At 40.4% G+C, this 20,377-nt stretch overlaps 1 protein-coding gene across 6 annotated transcripts in view; it reads left to right on the top strand.

Moving 5' to 3' along the window:
• LOC132428722 (E3 ubiquitin-protein ligase HERC2) overlaps positions 1–20,377 on the top strand; it is a 228,869-nt gene that overhangs the window by 190,704 nt on the left and 17,788 nt on the right. For all 6 annotated transcript variants that reach the window (XM_060017026.1, XM_060017023.1, XM_060017024.1 and 3 more), the window contains 10 exons: positions 997–1,104; positions 2,627–2,758; positions 3,199–3,357; positions 3,442–3,557; positions 4,153–4,278; positions 4,732–4,887; positions 5,290–5,405; positions 5,507–5,705; positions 11,517–11,731; positions 19,749–19,926. In XM_060017026.1, the coding sequence (XP_059873009.1) occupies positions 997–1,104; positions 2,627–2,758; positions 3,199–3,357; positions 3,442–3,557; positions 4,153–4,278; positions 4,732–4,887; positions 5,290–5,405; positions 5,507–5,705; positions 11,517–11,731; positions 19,749–19,926 (1,505 nt within the window). The remainder of the gene's footprint in view (positions 1–996; positions 1,105–2,626; positions 2,759–3,198; positions 3,358–3,441; positions 3,558–4,152; positions 4,279–4,731; positions 4,888–5,289; positions 5,406–5,506; positions 5,706–11,516; positions 11,732–19,748; positions 19,927–20,377) is intronic.

Genomic DNA, 20,377 nt, shown 5'->3' with positions numbered 1-20,377 from the left:
TCAGTGTTTTGGCAGTCTTCCCTGTGCGTGTGTGCGCGCCCAGCTCTTTCCGTTTTCCTGAGTACACGTGCCTCGCGTCATCCAGGCCTCAATGACGTCCTCATTGAGCGCTTCTTTGCTCTCTGACTTCCAGGATCTTCCTGTTAGAGTTCTGGCTAGTTCTCAGGTCTGGCACCCCCCAGCCACACCCCTGTCCCCGGGCCAGCAAAGATGCAAGTTTTTCTGTGTGTCCTCAGTTGCCCTCCCTACTCTCTGACTTCCAGAATCTCTGCCCGGGCACTTCCCCTGCTCTACACAGTGAGCAAAAAGCCCCAGGAGGTGGAGTCCCACCCTGGTAGAGCTGTGCCCCAGCTTGCGTAGAGCAGCCCCAGGCGAGGACACCACAGGCTCTCACTCTCCCTACCCAAGTTTGGCAGGTTTTTCCATAAATAATCACTTCTCAATTTGTTGCTTGCCGTTAATTGATTTGAAGAGCCCTGGAATCACTGTTTTTTTTTTTTTTTATCATTTTGAGTGGTTTTATAGTTATTTTGCCACCCTCTTCCCTCCACCATAACCCAGTCCTACCCTTTACTGATTCTTTTGTAAGCTAATTTGTCCCAGAGAAGACTCTGGATCTAATGCTAAATGCTTGATGCATGTGATTTTATATGGTTTTTTAAATATGGGGGTGGGCGGGATAATAAAGCGTGGTCTCACAGCTGGGGCTGCAGCATGAAAATGTGCCCAGAAGTGAGACCACAAAACCAGTTGGCCAAGTGAGAATGTCTTCTGGCGTTTCCATCCCAGGTGAATTCTTTTGTGGGAGGCAGGGTGGGAGAGAGGGGTGCTCAGTCTTAGGTTCTTATTTTTTGAGGTTAGTTCTTCCTGAGTTTTGCTTTTCATTAGCTGTTACACATCATTTTAGTCTCACTGCTTCTGTGTGGCTTTTGGCCTTGTCCGTGGTATGTTGAGTGGGAGTTGTTACTTTGTGTTTTGTGCTCGCTTGTCCTCCAGGCGCAGAAGGACTCAGGGTGGAGTTTGACCGGCAGTGCTCCACAGAGAGGCGCCACGACCCTCTCACAGTCATGGACGGCGTCAACAGGATTGTCTCCGTGCGGTCAGGTGGGAAGCCAGTTGAGCTTGCTTTGTAGAATGGAACCATTAGCATTACTAAACAGAACATTACTACTGCTTCGTTCTCATGTAAGACTTAAGGAAGGGACCATAAGTGATCCAGCTGCAAAATACAGTAGGTTTTATCTGCCTCTTCCCAGTACTTTCAGTAAGATAATTATTCAAGTGATGTTTGCCCCTAGCCACTGATGGGTGGGATTACTGGGTGACTAGTGTGAGCACGGGTCCTTGTTGGGAGCACAGGCCGCCTGGGGCCCAGTCTCAGCCAGTCAGTGGAGACGGTGCTGTAAGGTGTGTGGTAGTGCCGGGCTCGTGCCAGGTAAATGTTGACATACTACAAAGCTTTAAAGGCTTTTGGGTTTTAATTGATTGCAGTGAGGACTTGGGTTGCACACGGAGGAAGTGTTCTGTGCGTGTGGTAGACAGCACTGGAGTGGGTGAGAGGTGTCTCCTTTGGGCCTCTCTCTGCTCTGCTGATGTGCTTCAGGAGGTTGAGCGACCTCATGCTCAACATGAGGCTGAGCAAGAGCAGATCACTCTGTCTAGGGGCTTGTTAACACGCTCTTCACTGGGCTTTTTAGAATCATCAGTGCGGGTGTGTGTGTGTGTGTGTGTGTGTGTGTGTGCGCGCGCGCGTGCACACGTAGATCTCTTCAGACTTCTTTATCCTTCACCTGGAGCAAGGGTCAGCAGACGTTTCCTGACATAACTACTCCCCTCTGCCTTTGTAGTGAAGGCAGCCACAGACCGAATGTAAACGATGGGCCTGGCTGTGACCCAGTAGAATTTTACTCACAAAACGTTACTTCGGATGAAGTGGTGTCACAGATGAGTGTGGATTTTTTTCTGGCAGTTTGACAAATGTCGATGTAGTTTTCAGTGTTGTGAGATGTTCCCCCCGGTTTCTATGCTTCCGACAAGATTCCCTCCAGGCTGCCGCCACGCCGCTGACCGACGGCACTTCGAAGTAGAAGCCTGGCTGGGGTAGCACGCCACACGCCTGTCTCTCTAGCTCCTCTCCGTGGCACCCCAGGCCCCGGGCTCTGGCTGGGCTGCTCCACTCTCCCTTGAGGGTGGCTCTTCCTTGCTGAGCTGCCCCTGTGCCGCAGGGGTGCCCCCTGTGCCTTTGAACATTTGCACCCTCTTTGGGGAAGAACCGGGGCTTTTCTGTTTTGTTGCCTGGGTAACAACCATTATATCAGACCTTTCCCAAGAGACCTCCCTGCGGCCCCGACCCTGGGTGTGAGCATGGGCTGTCTCTGCGGGCCTCTCACACAGCATCGTGGTTGTGTGTGAGTGTCTCTGTTGGAGCAGTGCCTGCCTGCCCTCCACTTCCCAACTGCTTGCTACAGTGTGAGTCGAAGGGCATGGTGTGAACGCACATGGGGAGTGGGCTGGAGGAGCCAGCTATTCTTCAGATGTGGCATGAATGACTTTGCTTTGTATCTAAAGAAGTTGATGTTGATCTGATGACGGGTGAACCCAACCCCAGTGTGCTTCTGTCCTCCAGGCCGGGAGTGGTCTGACTGGTCCAGCGAGCTGCGCATCCCGGGGGATGAGTTGAAGTGGAAGTTCATCAGTGACGGGTCTGTGAATGGATGGGGCTGGCGCTTCACAGTCTACCCCATCATGCCAGCTGCAGGTGAGGAGGAGGCTTATGGCCACCAAGGCTTGATGACCCACGCGAGGGAAACACACATGTCGTGTTCATTTAGTACCTTGTGGTCCACCTTCTCCTGTGGTGTTGGGAGACAGCACTGCCCAAGGCCCCGCCGTGGCAAAGATCAGAATTGCAGTGAGCTGCTTCAGCTGTCTGCCTGTTGGGCGTTAGCCTTCCATCCTCACCCAAAGTTTCCCAGCTGTTGCTGGTTGCAGTTCTTAAGCCATTTGATTTTTCAGGTAAAATGTCAGTGTACAGAACGTAGTTATGTGCAAGACAGTGGCAGCACCCCGGGCGCCCCTCTAACCGTGGCATCCAGGAGGATGGGGCCCACTCATTGTTGGTTGAATCTGTCCACGTCTCCTTGTGGGGTAGCTCTCGCCCTGTCCAGCAAGGGGACATTTATAGTGCTCTTTTTTCAGGGCCTAAAGACCTCCTTTCTGATCGCTGTGTCCTCTCCTGTCCGTCCATGGACTTAGTAACCTGTCTCTTGGACTTCCGGCTCAACCTTGCCTCAAACAGAAGCATCATCCCCCGCCTTGCAGCCTCTCTGGCAGCGTGCGCACAGCTGAGTGCCTTAGGTAAATGGCACCTCCGTTGTCAGGTCTGTCTCACTCCGTGAGAAAAATGATCATCCTCTGACATTTTCTGCCTTCTCATTTCAGCTGCCAGTCACAGAATGTGGGCCCTTCAAAGATTAAGGAAGCTTCTTACAACTGAATTTGGGCAATCAATTAACATAAACAGGCTACTTGGAGATGATGGGGAAACGAGAGCTTTGGTACGAAACATCACGTTACAGTTTCTAGTCGTGTGACCCTTTGGGACTAAAGCGTTGCTTTAATAATGTAAACTTCTAAATCACCGAGAAGAGTTGGGAAGTTTCACATAGGAATAGACAGCTTTTCTTGCATCCAGACTCCCTTATATTGCTACTATATTGAGTTCAGGCTGGGCTTAGATTTTAAGAACAGCCCTATTCTCAGGCTGTGAGAATAGGATTGTCTGTTGGACTTTATGAGTCTGACTCACCACACCCCCTTTGTTTTGCTGGATGAAATAGTTACTATGAAAAGAATTCTTGATCTTAACCATGTTGGAGATGGAGGTTTGTAGGCCAGAAAGTTCCTTTCTGGTTCCCTGGGAGTTGCTGTGCTGAAATTAAGACCAAACATTTTGAGGTGAATTTTCATGTTCTTTTTTATTTTCGTGTTCATCATGTCCTTTTAGATTTTTTCCTATTTGAAAGTATCAATCACATGTTTTAGGGGAGAACAGTATCAATGTAATAAAACATTTGACTCACAGGAACAAAACACTCGACTCCCCTGCATTTGGTTTCCTGGGATAGGTTATAATTTGGTTGTTTTCTGAAGAGTTTTTCAGGCAGTGCTCTTGCTGCTCTGGTGAAAGGCCTTCCAGAAGCTTTGCAAAGGCAGTTTGAATATGAAGATCCTATCGTGAGAGGTGGCAAACAACTGCTCCACAGCCCATTCTTCAAGGTAATACTTGACTTGTTCTGAAGTGATGAGAGAGCCACAGAGAGCCATCAAGTGCAGTGCATCAAGTATCAGGCATCCCCGAGGACAGGTGTAGCTATTGCTGAAGTTGAATATGAAAGATTTTCAGGAGTTAACTGTGTGATCTAAGCCCTTGTACTTTAAGTATCAGTGTGCTTTCAGATGCCTTGGTTTAGGTGGCAAGTGTTGTAGCAGTGGTCTGATCTGAGGTCCTGTTGTCAGGTGCATTGCTAGTCACTGGGTAGGAATAATCCACATCACTGGTGATGCTAAGACCCTTGCTGGGCACGTGGCAGTCAGCCTGGCATAAGGAATTCTGAAGGAGGACCCCCAGGGAGCCTGCGTGGGGGCTGTCTTTGGCAGGCAGTGTTGGTGAAGTGGAATGTCAGCCGTGTCTCTGAGTGTCCCTGTGTTGTTAATTTGTGGTGGCTGCAGGTACTAGTAGCTCTTGCTTGTGACCTGGAATTAGACACTCTCCCTTGCTGTGCTGAGACACACAAGTGGGCTTGGTTCCGAAGGTACTGCATGGCCTCCCGTGTTGCTGTGGCCCTGGACAAGAGAACACCACTGCCCCGTCTGTTTCTCGATGAGGTATTGCAAGTTATTTTGGAACCACTTTTGGGATGCACAGTGTTTTCTTTATAGTGTAAAAAGATGCCAATATTATGAGACACAGTAACACTTCTCTTGCCAAGGAATATCATAAAGAAAAAAGCACATAGGTGAAAATGAATAAACTGATACTGTAAATTTCAGTTAAAGTTTATTTTTAGTAAAGATATAATGATACTGTCTAGACATTTTAAAATATCTTCAACGTGATATAATCATGTTGATTTTACTTATTAACTGTAAAGTCACAATGTTGATGTTGGCATTCCCTCATATTCTTGGGTGGGGAGACCTCCTCTCCTGTCTTCTTACCTTAGTATTATTTGTTTTATTCTTGAGAGATGAGTGTTTGATGTATAATCTCATAATAATGTTCTCCAGGTGGCTAAGAAAATTCGTGAATTAATGGCAGACGGCGAAAACATGGATGTTCTCCATGAGAGCCACGGCATTTTTAGAAGAGAGCAAGATGAACAACTTGTGCAGTGGATGAACAGGTTTACTATATCAGAAATAAGAAATAATGTTGTCTGTGAGAGAATGGTGCTTCTCGTGCAGTTCTTTCCCATGTCAATTGTTCTCTTAATGTTTGTTACAGGCGACCAGATGACTGGACTCTTTCTGCTGGCGGCAGTGGAACAATTTATGGTTGGGGTCATAATCATAGGGGTCAGCTTGGGGGCATCGAAGGTGCAAAAGTTAAAGTCCCCACTCCATGTGAAGCCCTTGCAGCTCTCAGACCCGTGCAGTTAATTGGAGGAGAGCAGACGCTCTTTGCAGTGACAGCTGATGGGAAGGTAAGAAGGTGCATTTCCTGTGTCATACACTGAAACTGAGACAGCTGTGGCTGGAGGGCATTTGTTTGGTTCACAGCATGTATAACGATTCTGTGCTAAAACAGTATCTCAAGATTATGTACACAGTGCTTATGGTGTGCTGGAAGCAGTTATCGTTCTAAAGTATCTCTGTTTAATCTTTAATGTGTTCTGTGGTTTTAGAATTTTTTATTTTGAGATGCAGCATACATAAAAAAGCGTGTTATAATTGTTTGCATATCAGTTCGTTAAACGTATGTATTCCTTTTTGTTTGCTATCATAATGCTATCTTTTTTTTTTGCGGTACGCGGGCCTCTCACTGTTGTGGCCTCTCCCGTTGCGGAGCACAGGCTCCGGACGCGCAGGCTCAGCGGCCATGGCTCACGGGCCCAGCCGCTCCGCAGCATGTGGGATCTTCCCGGACCGGGGCACGAACCCGTGTCCCCTGCATCGGCAGGCAGACACTCAACCACTGCGCCACCAGGGAAGCCCCACAACGCTATCTTTTAAAAAATTAATTGCTACTTATACATGGAAATCGTTAGTATTTATATACTGACATTATGTCTAGTGACCTTATTATACTCTTTTCTTTCTTAGTATCTCAAACTGTTGTGTATCTTCTTTATAAAGCCATGTTCTGTAAATAAATTTTGTTCCTTCCTTTCCAGTTCACCTTTTACTTTTACTTTTCTCCTGTGCAGGGGAGAAATGAAGCTCATCAGCCTGGTGGGTGCTGCAGTACAGTATTAAACAGGGGTGGTAGTGGGCCTATTCTTGGCTTGATCCAGGCTGCAAAGGAAGCACTATGATGGAATCCTTTACACACTTACTGTGGGGTTTTGGTAGATGCCCTGTATCAGATTAAGGAAGTTCCCTTCTTTTTTCTATTTAGGAATAGGTACTGACTTTGGTCAAACATTCTTCCTATGTTTAAAAAATAATCAAAGAGATGTTTTTCTCCTTTAGTGGATTAACATAGTGAATTGGATTAATTGTTTTCCTTATATCAGATAGTCTTGTATTCTTTGGAAAAACCTTACTTGGTCAGGTTCTGTTTTATGTTTTTTTGGTTTGTGTTTGGGATTTTGGGGAGATCCAGGATCATGAGTGCAATCATCATAATATTCTTGTCTTACCCACTCCATGTCCGGTTATGGTACTATTGGGTTGGCCAAAAAGTTCCTTCGGTTTTTAGGTTAAAAATAAGAGACACATTTTTCATTTTCACAAAGAACTTTATTGAACAACGTATTCACTGTTTTGTTCCACTGCCTTCTGCCATTTTGGGGGCAACTTCATGATTCTGTCTTCCCAAAACTTTTTACCTTTTTGAGCAAAGAACTGTTCCAGGTGTCTTTTACAGTATTCAGGGAATTGACATTTTTTCCATTAAGAGAATTTTGTAAAAACCAAAATAAATGGAAATCTGAAGGTGCAGTGTCTGGTGAATACGGCGTATGAATCAGAACTTCCCAGCCAAGCTGTAACAGTTTTTGCCTGGTCATCAAACAAACATGTGGTCTTACGTTATCCTGATGGAGGATTATGCGTTTTCTGTTGACTAATTCTGGACGCTTTTTTTGAGTCCTGCTGTCAGTTGGTCTAATTGGGAGTGGTACTTGTTAGAATTAATCGTTCGGTTTTCCAGAAGGAGCTCATAATAGAGAATTCTCTTCCAGTCCCACCATATACACAACATCACCTTCTTTGGATGAAGACCGGCCCTTGGTGTGGTTGGTGGTGCTTCATTTCATTTGCCCCATGATCTCTTCCGTTCCACATTATTGTACAGTATCCACTTTTCATCGCCCAACACAATTTGTTTTAAAAACAGAACTTTTTGTTACATTTCAGTAGAGAATCACATGCGGAAGTACGGTCAAAAAGGTTTTTTTTTTTTTTGCTTAACTAATGAGGAACTCAAACATCAAAGTGATTAACATAGCCAAGCTGCTGCAAATGATTTTCAGTGCTTGTTTTGGGTATTTTGAGTGTGTCGGCTATCTCCCATGTGGTATAATGTTGATTGTTCTCAATGAATGTCTTGATTTGATCGCTGTCAACTTCAACTGGTCTACCCGACTGTGGAGCATCATCCAGCAAGAAATCTCCAGCATGAAACTTTGCAAACCACTTTTGACATGTTCAGTCAGTCACAGCACCTTTTCCATACACAAATTAGCAACATGCACAAATGTTGTGCACAAATTTTTTTTTGCATTTTCCATGCACAAATCTTTTTTTTGCATTTCAGTTGCGTTTTTACCTTTCTTGAAATAATAAAGCGTAATGTGCCAAAACTGTTGCTTTTTTCCCCCCTATATCTTCAGTATTAGAATGGCTACACAAAAATTCACCAATTTTGATTTTTTTTTTTTAATGCACACTGATAATGACAGCTGTCCCAATACAGTCTAACAAAATTGTTTCAAATGAAGTTAAAGACAACTAAGCACTACTAGAGCCATCTTATGGAAAAAAACGAAAGAACCTTTTGGCCAACCCAGTATATTAGTTATCTGTTTAACTTACAACAGTTGGCGTAAAACAATACACATTTATTATTTCACAGTTTCCCTGGGTGGCTTAGCTTGGGCCTCCAGCCCGGAATCTCTCATCAGGCTGCAGTTGCTGCAAGGCTGGCCTGAGGAAAATTCAGCTCCCCATGACCTATTGGCTAAGGTTGCCCTCAGCTCTTTGCTATCTCACTATGTGGCAGCTGGCTTCATCAGAGCAAGCAAGGGAGAGGGCAGGAGAGCATGAGAGCAAGACAGAAGTCAGTCTTGTGTGAGCTAATCCAGAAGTGACAGTCCATCCCTCTTGCTGTATTCTGTCCATTAGAAGAGAGTCATTAGGTCTAGCCCACATCCAAGAAGGGATTACATAGGGGCGGGAATCCCTGCAAGCAGGGACTCTTGGGAACCACGTCAGAGGCCACCCGCCAAAGGTATCAAGGTCGTGCTAGCCTCATAGCAAGGGTTGAAGTGTAGCTCTCTTTTTCTGTTTTCTGGAGAATTCTGTCTTCCAGTTGTTCCCTGGTGATTTTAACATGTATATTTAAAATCTAAAATGTCTATACTCCTCTCAAATTAAAAAGGCTGATCCTTTGTTATCCTGTGTGTTGGCGCTAACCTGCTCCCCGAATGATAGGCATTATTATTATTGTTGTTTTATATAGACCGTGTGTTTTCTGGATTTACCCAAATGTTATACACATCTTTGGTCACCAATTATTTCGTACGTCTCAGATCTTATATCTGCAGTCATTTTTCTTCTACTTTAAGTGTATATTTTCAGTTTCCGTTTGTGAGGGTCTACTGTTGGTTAATCCCCTGATTGTTTTTGTTGTTTATTTAAAAATTTCTTAGCTTTGTCCTTTTTCTAGGTAAAGGATAGTATTTTTGGCTATGGGAATCATATAGTCTGGTCTCTGTTGCAATTATGAAAGCAGCTTGTAGAGAATATGTAAATGAATGGGTGTGGCAAAATCAGGTGGTGGGCCTGATTTGCCAAGCCCTGTTCTAGAGTATAACACTTTCAGTTGACCATTATTTTCAGTCAGCCTATTAAAGGTTTTATTCTTCTGGTTTTTGGCATTCATTGTTGCTAATGTGATGTCAGCAGTCAGATTAATTTTTACCCAAATGAAGGTAATAAATCTTTTCTTTGTAGCTGCTTTCAAGGTCTTTCTTTAGTGATCTACAGTTTCACTAGAATATATTTAGATGTCAGTTTCTTTTTACTTTTCCTGCCCTTTTTTGTGTTGTTTTGTTTCTGCCAGGTGGTGAGGGATGAGGGGTGGGCTTCCTGGCTCTGAGAAGTGGCCTTTTAACAACTCTGGTAAATTATCAGACATTTTTTCAAATATTGCCTCTCCCATATTCTCTGTATGATCTGTACCTGAAACTCTGAGTTCTGATCGACGTTCAGGTGAGGAGATCTATCCCAAATTCTCTCTTCTTTTCTGTTTCCTCTTCTGTTTGTGTTTCTGTGCCATATGCTGGATAATTTCCTTAGATCCATTTTCTAGTTGTCTGATTTCTGTACCTGTTTATAATCTTCTGTTTAATACTTCTGGGTTTTTTGTTTCAACTATGTTTTTTTTAATTTCTGGAAGTTCTGTTTTGGGTTACCTTCTGGTCTCTTATTCTTTGGGGATACTTTCAAGCTTTTTATTTCTTTAAACATAATATTGGGCTTTTTTTCTTCTGACTGTCTCTCATGGTGCCTTCCTTCCTTTTAGATAATGGGAATTTTTAAAACTATGAGCTGACCATTTTCCTTGGAAAATTTGATGTAGAAATTCTTTGAGGCCTAGTTTTTGTTTGTTTGTTTTTTGTATGTTTTGTTTTGTTTTTGATTTCTCTCAGCTAAGGTATTTTATTACAGGGTCCATGCATTTAATGGACACATTTTAAAAGATGATATCCTAAAGTATCAGAATCTATTAACATCTTAGAAAGCTAAGTATCTCACAGAAATGGGACTCTGAACAATAAAGTTCTGATAGGATGGGACGATTTTGAAGCATGGAAAACTGCTGGGAAATAGCTCCATGAAAGGTGTCTGAGAGGAGGAGTTCCAGACAGAAGACTGAGGAGGGATCAGGCAGTATCTAAATGAAGAGAAAGTAAAAGAAGAAGGCAGCACATTTTCACTTTTTCATAGTGTTGTCTCCTGCCTGTGCTGGTTAAGAAGTTTGTGGTGTCAGAGGCCTAGTTTGAAGTCACTAATCAAACAAGAATTTGTGACCCTGGGTACTACCAACTTTAAGCCATTGTAAATTAAATTCTCTACCTACGGAATTTAGACCATAGGTAGCATTAATTCAGACTGAAAACCAACTCAAGGACCAGCTTTTGTAGTTATGAATTCTCAGGAGAGATTTTCCACCCTCTCATTCAGTCCCAAGTTTTGAGAAAGGCAACTCTCTTTGTTTTCTTCTTAGTTCTCATTCACAGTCTGAGTGAGGGGAAGCACTTCAGAGCCTCTCCTTTCTACAGAGTCTCCCTTTAGGCTTGGCGCCTCACTGCCCACACCCAGTGCACTCGAGAGCCTTAAAACCTGCCCAGGGGAGGCTGACTTTGGATTCATTTATCCATCTGAATTCTTGGTTTCACTTCCTGTTTTAGTCCTTGAAGTTTCCTTACTGTTGTGTCAATGCAGCAGAGCATTTGAAACAATGTGAAACAGCGTTTAAATTGTTATAGGAGGGGTGTTTGACGTGCATCTGGAAGTGGCAATCTTGATTTTTTTTTTTTTATGGTAAAGATGTTTTATGTCCCAAATCAATTACCCACTTAGAATGAAAGAAAAGTAGTATATTCTGCTGTGTGATTTGTATGCTGCCTTGCTGAAGTACTAAGTATATGTATAATTTTCATATGGGTGTTTCTGTAGGTGTTATTTATCTGGGATTTGCATATAGTAGCTAATTAAATCATTTTTGTTTTTCTTGGTATTAATTGTAGTTGCTATTCTAGACAAAAATAGAAATGCTTCCAGGGAAAAGACTGTGTTTTCAAAATACATTTTCTGAATTTGGGGTTTCTATTAATTATAATGTTTTCTTTAATTTTTAGAGATCTGATAAAGCAAAAATAAAGTCTTAAACATTCCTGTGATTTTTAATTTTATTTTTCTGTGGTAAAAAAATCTAGAGCATTGATCTGGTTTATTAATTACTAAAATATAGGTTATTAATTACTAAAATGAACTAATTGGTTTATTATTTACTGAAATATATTTAGATAAAAATCTGATGTTTATGTTACTTTTTCTTGTCTTAGCTGTATGCCACTGGGTATGGTGCAGGCGGCAGACTAGGAATTGGAGGGACAGAGTCGGTATCTACCCCAACATTACTTGAATCCATTCAGCATGTGTTTATTAAGAAAGTAGCTGTGAACTCAGGAGGAAAACACTGTCTTGCCCTCTCTTCAGAAGGAGAAGTTTACTCTTGGGGTGAGGCAGAAGATGGGAAGCTGGGGCATGGCAACAGAAGGTATTATGTGAAAACATCATTTTTAATGTTATGTTTTCCTCTTCTTGTTTGTGTTAATGCTTGTATGTTGTATTGACAGTTTGTTTTTTAAGACAACATTTGTAATAATCTAATCAAAGTTAATGTTAATGACCCATTTAGCAGAAATAAGTTCATGTGACATTATTTAGGCTTGCCTACATGACCCCTCTGCTGGGGGGAAATCAGTTCCGAATTTTGATTTCTGATTACTAAGTATGGTGAGCTTCATCTTGTCCTTTTCCCCCAAGTCCCCTTCCCCTCCTCCTGAGTCATCCACTGAATCACAGTTGGCATTTTGTTAATATGCAGATGCTAAAACTGTAAATACAGAGGAAATGGCAGTAGGGGAAAGGGACACACAAATGACATAGTTTTTCAAACAAAGCAACGAAACCCACTAAATTTTTAAAAAGTAACGGGAACTACCTGCCAAATTGGAATGACAGGGCCCTTTGCATCTGAAATAACTAAAGCACCAGACAAAATACATGAAATAGCAGCCCTAAAGACATTGGATAACAGGAAGAAAAGTACGGTCAGTGATCTCCAGAGGTGAATACTGACAATCATGTGTGAGGAGAATATCTGAGAGGCCAAGGAACAGACCACCTAAAAAGATTAGGAGGAACATTCCCAGAGCTCACAGAGGGCAGAGGATAGTGCCTACTCCCAAAACCTCATAATTCACTGAGTAGAGGACTAAGAGTGATGGTGCACAACAGAGGGGAAAGAAATTAATCATAGACTAAGTGTTTTTCTGATCCCACCAACAAAACTAAAAAGCAAGACCTGAAAGGATTAAACTGTTTACAGGTAACTTAACCGTGTTGTAGAGATCAAAGCTCAAGAATGTTTTTATGGATACAAATATACCAAGCACCCAGCAAGATAATATTCACAATGTTGTTCATCCAGTCAGAAATTATCAGGCACATGTCTCTTCAGTAGTGTTGGGAAAATTGGATATTCAAATGCAAAAGAATGAAATTGGACCACTCTCTTACACTACTCACAAAAATTAACTCAAAATGGATTAAAGACTTGGCTATAAGACCTGAAATGGTAAAACTTCTAGAAGAAGACATAGGGAAAAAGCTCTTTGACATTGGTCTTGGCAATGATTTTTTGGCTATAACAGCAAAAGCACAAGCAACAAAGGCAAAAATAAACAAGTGGGACTCCATCAAACTAAAAAGCTTCTTCACAGCAAAAGAAACAACACAGTGAAAAGGCAAACTATGGAATGAGAGAAAATATTTGCAAATCTTATAACTGATCGGGGGTTAAGATCCAGAATACATAAGAAACTCATACAACTTAATAGCAAACAAAAACCAAATAACCCAATTAACAAATGGGCAAAGGACCTGAATAAGCATTTTTCCAAGAGGCATACAAATGGCCAACAGGCACATGAAAAATTGCTCAAGATCACTAAATCATCAGGGAAATGCAAATCAAAACCACAGTAAGATATCACCTCACAAGTGTTAGAATGGCTATCATCAAGAAGACAAGAGGTAACAAGTACTTGCAAGGGTGTGGAGAAAAGGGAGCGCTTGTACATTGTTGATGGGAATGTAAATTGGTGCAGCCACTGTGCGAAACAGTGTGGAAGTTCCTCATAAAATTTAAAATTGAATTAGCATATGATCCAATAATCTCACTTCTGGGTATATAGCCAAAGGAAATGAAACCACTATTTCAAAAAGATATCTGCACCCCCATGTTCATTGCAGCATTATTTACAATAGCCAAGATAAAGAAACAACCACTAAGTGTTCATTGACAGACAAATGGAGAAAGAAAGATGTGTTGTGTGTGTGTGCGCGCATGTGAATATTATTCAACCATGAAAAAGGAAATCCTGCCATTTGCAGCAATATGGATGAACTTCGAGGACTTTATGCTAAGCGAAATGCGTCAGAGAAAAGACAAAAAAACTGTGTGATCTCACTTATATGTGGAATCTTAAAAAAGCTGAACTAATAGAAATAGAGAGCAGATTGGTGGTTGGCAGGGGTTGGGGATGGAGGAAATGGAGAGATGTTGCTAAAAGAGTGCAAACTTCCAGTTATGAGATCAATAAGTTCCGGGGATTTAATGTACAGCATGGATGACTATAGTTAACAATACTGTATTGTACATATGCAAGTTGCTAAGAGCGTACATCTTAAATATTCCTACTACACACATACAAAAGTAAACATGTGAGGTGAAGGATTTGTTAACTAACCTTATTGTAGTAACCATTTCACAATATATACATCTATCAAATCGTATTGTGCACCTTAAACTTACACAATATTATATGTCAATTTTATCTCAATAAAGCTATAAAAAAATTATCAGGCACACAAAAGAGAAGGAAAATACAACCCATATAAGGAGAAAAGTCGGTTGATTGAAACTGACCCAGAAGTGACACAAGTGATGGAATTACTAGACAAGAACACTGAAACAGTTCTATCTTCAGTAAGCTAGAGGAAAAGCTTGAACATGTTAGGTAGAGACTGAAAGACATTTAAATGCACAAATCAAAGTCCTAAAGAAATACAATGTCCAAGAAAAATACAATGTTTAAGATGAAAAATACAGTGCATGGGATTAATGGCAGATTAAACATTGCAGAAGAAAAGGTCAGTGAACTTGAATATATAATAGTAGAAACTATCCAAATGAAACAGAAAAAAAAGAATATATAAAAAGACCATAGTATCAGTGAGCTGTGGACAACCTCAAATGGCCCAATACATGCATAATTGGAGTTACCAAAAGTGATGAAGATGGGGATTTTGAAGAAGTAATGGCTGAAAAAATTTCAAATTTGATGAAAATTATAAACCCACACATTCAAGAAGCTCAGAGAACCCTAAGCAAGAGAAACATGAAGGAAACTACACCAAAGCACATCATAATCAAATTGCTCAAGGCCATTGATAAGGAGCAAAATATTTTAAAGCAGCCAGGGGGAATAATACCAGTTATGTACAGAATAAAAGGTAAAGGGTGATGGTGAATTTCTGATAAGAAATAATGTAAGCTAGAATACAGTGGGAGATACTGAAAGTAAAAATAACTGTCAGCCTAGATTTTTTTTACTCAATGAAATTATTTTTTCAGGAATGAATTTGAAGTAGACTTATGCAGGCATACAAAAGCTGAAATAATTCACCACCTCCAGATCTGTACAACTAAAAATTTAAAGGAATTACTTCAAACCAGAGGAAGATTATACCAGATGGAATCAGGGATCTATACAAATGAATGAGGAAATTACTACATGGTTAATATCATGATGTTTTCCCTTATTATATAAATCTCTTTAAGAGATAATTGAATGTTTTCAGGATACGGTAAAAATGAATTGAGATGCTTAAAACATACATAGGAGTAAAATATATGACAGCAGTAGCACAGAGGCTGGGGTTAGAGGCAGGAAGTGGACATATACTGTTGTGAAGTTCTTATACTATACATGATGTAGTACATGACCCCAGACTACACTCTAATCGTTAGAGATGCATTCTACATCCGCCAAAGCAACCCCGAAAATAACGCAACAAAAAGTTTTATCTGATAAGCCAACAAAGGAGTTAAAGTGAATCAAAAAACGTACTCGAAAGAAACCAGAAAAAGGAAAAAATGGAGTAAACAGATGAGACAAATAGAAAACAAATAGTAAGGTATAGATCTAAACCAAAATAATATCACATCAAATGTTAAATGATCTAAATGTTAAATGATCTAAACAACAGTTAAAAGTCATTGTCAGAATGCATATAAAAGCAAGATCAAACCATATGCTACATAGAACAAAATTTGTATTTAACATGTCTATATTTAAAAACGATTTTTTTTTAATTTTTAAAAAAAATTTTTTTTAAAATTTAAAATCGATTAAAAATAAAAGGGTGGGAAAATATGCTAACACAGATTAAAATAAAGCTGGAATGCCTATATTAATATTATACAAACTAGATGTAACATCAGAGAATATCAACAGAGAAAGGGTCATTTTATGATGTTGATGTGGTCAGTTCATCAAGAGGACATAATAATCCTAAATGTTTACACAACTAATAATAGATCTTCCAAATATATGAAATTAAACAAAATGACAGAGCTGCAAGGAGAAACAGATTTACAGTTGCAGATTTTAATATCCTTCCTCAATAACTGATAGGTGGATAGAAGATTTGGCAGAAGACTTGAACAACTTTATCGACCAATTTGATCTAATTACCACTATACAACACTACTTAACAAAAGCACATTCTTTTCAAGTACACGTGGAACAGCTGCCAACATAGACCGTAATTTGGGCCAGAAAACAAATCTGATAAATCAAAAAGATTCAAGTTATATAAAAGATTTTCTCTGACCGCGATGGAATTAATTAGAAATCAATTACTATAAAGTATGGAAAATCCTCCGTATATTTGGAAAGTAAATAAAATGTAAAAATAACTAAAATGTAAAAACTGATGGGTCAAAGAAGGAATCAGTGCTAAATTAGAAAGAATTTTGATCTGAGTGAAAATGAAAACAACATATAAAAATGTGTGGGATCCAGCAGAAGCAGTACTTAGAAGGAGATGTATAGCATGAAATGCCTTTTTATAAAAGAAAAATGATCTCTAAACAATGACCTCAGCTTCTACTTTAAGGAATTAGAATAAGAAAGACAAAGTGAGCAACTAAGAAAGATCAGAGCAAGAATCCATGAAATAGAAAACAGAGAAATAGAGAAAAATTAAAGAAAACAGAAGTTGGTTCTTTGAGAAAGGTAGCATCATCAATAAAACCTCCATCTAGACTAATCTATCTACCTATGTATACACACACACACACACAAATTATAGCAATATCAGGAATGAGGGAGCTTTCATTACTGCAGAATGTAGTTATTGAAAGATGCAGTATATTAAATAACTTTATGCCGACAGATTGAACTTTTTAGGTGAAATGGACAAATTCCTCAAAGGACACACATTCTTTAATGCTCACTCAAGAAAAATTAGATGACTTGAATGGCCCTGTGTCTATTTAAGAAATTGAATTTCCTACAAATAAATCCTCAGGACCAGATATGTGACTGGTGATGTCTACCACACATGTAGGTAACAGATAATACCAGTTCTTCACAGTCAATTTCAGAAAATTGAGGAGGGAATTCTAGCCAATTTACTTTTTTGAGGACAGCTTTATTTTTATATCAAAACCAGACTCAGATGTTATTAGGAAAATATAGACCAGTATCCTTCATGAGCATAGATGTAAAAATTCTTAATATTTTAGAAAGTTGAATCCAACAATATGTAAAAGGATAAAGCAGTAAGGCCAAATGACGTTTTTGCCAGTATTGAATAATTGTTTTAACATTAGAAGATTGATCAGTGTAAAAAAGAAAAACTGTATAGATTATCTCAATAGATGAAAGGCGGAAAAGCATTTGGCAAAGTAACATTTGTTTCTGATAAAAACTTTCAGCAATCTGGGAATGAGAGAAAACTTCCTCAGCTTCGTAAAGGGCATCTCTGTTAAAGCTAGGGCTTGACTTCCCTGTTGGCTCAGTGGTTAAGAATCTGCCTGCCAGTGCAGGGAACACGGGTTCGAGCCCTGGTCTGGGAAGATCGCACGTACCGTGGAGTAACTAAGTCCATGCACCACAACTACTGAGCCTGCACTCTAGAGCCCGCGAGCCACAACTACTGAGTGCCTAGAGCCCGTGCTCCACAGCAAGAGAAGCCACCGCAATGAGAAGCCCACACACCGCAATGAAGAGTAGCCCCTGCTCGCCACAACTAGAGAAAGCTCACGCACAGCAACGAAGACCCAACACAGCCATAAATAAACGAATGAATGAATGAAAGAAAGAAAGAAAGCCAGAGCTAATGTGGTACCTGATGGTGACAGGCTGAACACTTTCCCTATCTCCAGGAGCAAGACAAGGACATCTGCTGCTGTCTGTCACCAGTTGTATTCAGCGTTGTTTAGCAGGTTTAGCAAGTGCGGCACAACAATGCAAAGAGGTAAAAGGCATTCAGATTGGAAGGAGAATTAAAGCTGTCCATTTACACATAATATGATTATTTATGTAGAAAATCTGATGGTATCTACAAAACAGCTACTAGAATTAATGAGTGTGATTAGCAGGGTTGCAGGATAGAAGATCAGTAAATAAAAGTCGATTGCAGGCAAATAAAGGAAACATTTCTGCATTTAAAAGTGTCAACTGTGTGTCTTTATACATATACATATGCAATCAGAAGTTGAGATTTTCAAATACCATTTATGGTACCCTCCCCCTAAAATCGAAATAGTAAGGAATAAATTTGACCCAAAGGTATAGATAACTTACAGACAAAAAACTATAAAATATTGCTGAGAGCAATTTTAGAAGACCTAAAATAATAGAGGAGTATGCTGTGTTCATGGATTGGAAGACTCAATATTGTTGATTTTCTGGTTTTCCCCCAAATTAACCTATTGATTCAACCCCTTCCCAATCAAAATTTCTGTAGAAATTGACAAGCTGATTATAAAATTCATGTGGAAATGAAGAGTACCTACAGTAGTCAAGACAGCTTTGCAAATGAGGAGCAGAGTTGGAGGACTGACACTATTTAACTTCAAGTCTCATTTTAAAGATACAGTAATCAAGACAGTGTGGTATTATTGTATCGAGTGAGAAATACATCAGTGGAGCAGAATAGGATAGGAAGTCCAAAAACGTACCCACAAATACTGATACAATGAGTGTGGAAAAATGAAACTTGATTCCTCCCTCACAGTTTGCAGTGCATAATACAAAAGTGCAAAAACAATTTATTGGAGAAAAGATAGTGTTTTCAACAAATGGTTTTGAACAATTGGACAACTGTATGGTAAACAGTGAACTTAAATTCTTATCTTGCACCATTAATATCCAAAATTAAACCAAATACTTCATCTACTTCTACCTGGGCCAAGTAGCCATTCTTCTGTTCAGATCTGGTTTAAAGCATGAACTGTGCCACAAACCCAGTGATCCATCCAAAAACAAGGACTGCAGCCTAAATTCCAAATACCACAGACTGAAATCTTCAGCCTTGCCTAAGGGAACACCTCGATCTTTGAACTTGAATTCTTATCTTGCGTCATATGCAAAATTAACTCATAAGTCTAAAACCTACAATTAAGAACGTCTAGAAGAAAACATGAGAGAAAACTTTTGTGACCTTAGGTCAGAAGAAGATTTTTAGATAGAACTCCAAAAGCACAATCCAGTAAAGAAAAATAGGATAAATTGGACTTTATAAAAATTGTGAACTTCTCTTTGAAAGACACTGTTAAGAGATGGAAAGCACATGCCACGGACTGGGAAAGCATATTTGCCACATCATATATCTGACCTTAGGTCTTATATCCAAAATCATTATAAATAGCTTTCAAAACTCAGTAATAAGAAAAAGAAGTTTGTCATCAGGCTTGCCATGTTATATATAGACTAGTTGACTCCTTAAATGAAATGTTGATTTATAGCAAGGGTGGACAGGCTGTTTCTGCAAAAGACCAGATAGTAATAAATATTTTAGGCCAGCCACATACATTTTTTGTTGTATATCCTTCTTTCGTCATTTTCGTTTGTTTGTTTTACAACCCTTAAAAAATGCAAAGCCCATTCTCAGCTCACTGGCCTTTCAAAAACAGGTCATAGGCCAGACATGGCCCATCTGTAAGTGCTGGTCTTCCAGCCCCTGATTTAGACTGTACGTCTCCTCTCTGGCATTTGGGCAGTTTGTATAGAAGGAGGTAGGTAGGGAATTACATGATTTTGAGTTCAGGCCTGAATGATTCTTCCAGATTGATTTAATGATTGACTTGACAGATGTATGTAGGTTGAGAGGTGTGCATTGAATAAATGAGCAACAAACCAAAAGCCTATATTTAATAATTTAAAAATATTTAAGAATGAAACTATTTCAGTTATATTTGGTGACCTCTTTTGCAGTCCGTGTGACCGTCCTCGTGTCATTGAGTCTCTGAGAGGAATAGAGGTGGTTGACGTTGCTGCTGGTGGAGCCCACAGCGCCTGTGTCACTGCAGCCGGGGACCTCTACACGTGGGGCAAAGGCCGGTATGGCCGCCTGGGGCACAGTGACAGTGAGGACCAGTTGAAACCAAAGCTGGTGAGGAGGAACTGTGCGCGGGAGGCCTGGAGGGACAGCTTGCTGTTGCCGTTATGCTTTGTAAAAATCCACAGTATTTCCTATTCCGGATTCCTTTTAGTTTCAGAGTTAACAGTGTTTTTTTTGGTGGGAATAAAAACCACCGTGGTATATATTTTATGGGTCGTTTAAACAGGATAGCGTTTGAAATACCCTTTTATCTACACTAGTAAATATTACTTGGCATCTAGCTAGAGGCTTTGTCTTCTGGGAGGTCCGCTGTGATTTAGGTGAGGCTGCAGGGTGGGTGGCAGGACTGAGCACCGGACATTGGGACCTGCCTCCTACCGCTGAGATGCTCACAGTTCAGATATGCGAGGGTGTCTTTTGTCTTGGCCTGCAGGACCATTAAGATTCCCTGTTGTTTGTAAAGAATTAAGACAGGCACCCTCCCCCCCACCCCACCCCCAAA

Source organism: Delphinus delphis, chromosome 7, assembly GCF_949987515.2.
Source record: "Delphinus delphis chromosome 7, mDelDel1.2, whole genome shotgun sequence".
Classification (NCBI taxonomy): domain Eukaryota; kingdom Metazoa; phylum Chordata; class Mammalia; order Artiodactyla; family Delphinidae; genus Delphinus; species Delphinus delphis.
This window is presented reverse-complemented; position numbering and strand designations above follow the sequence as displayed.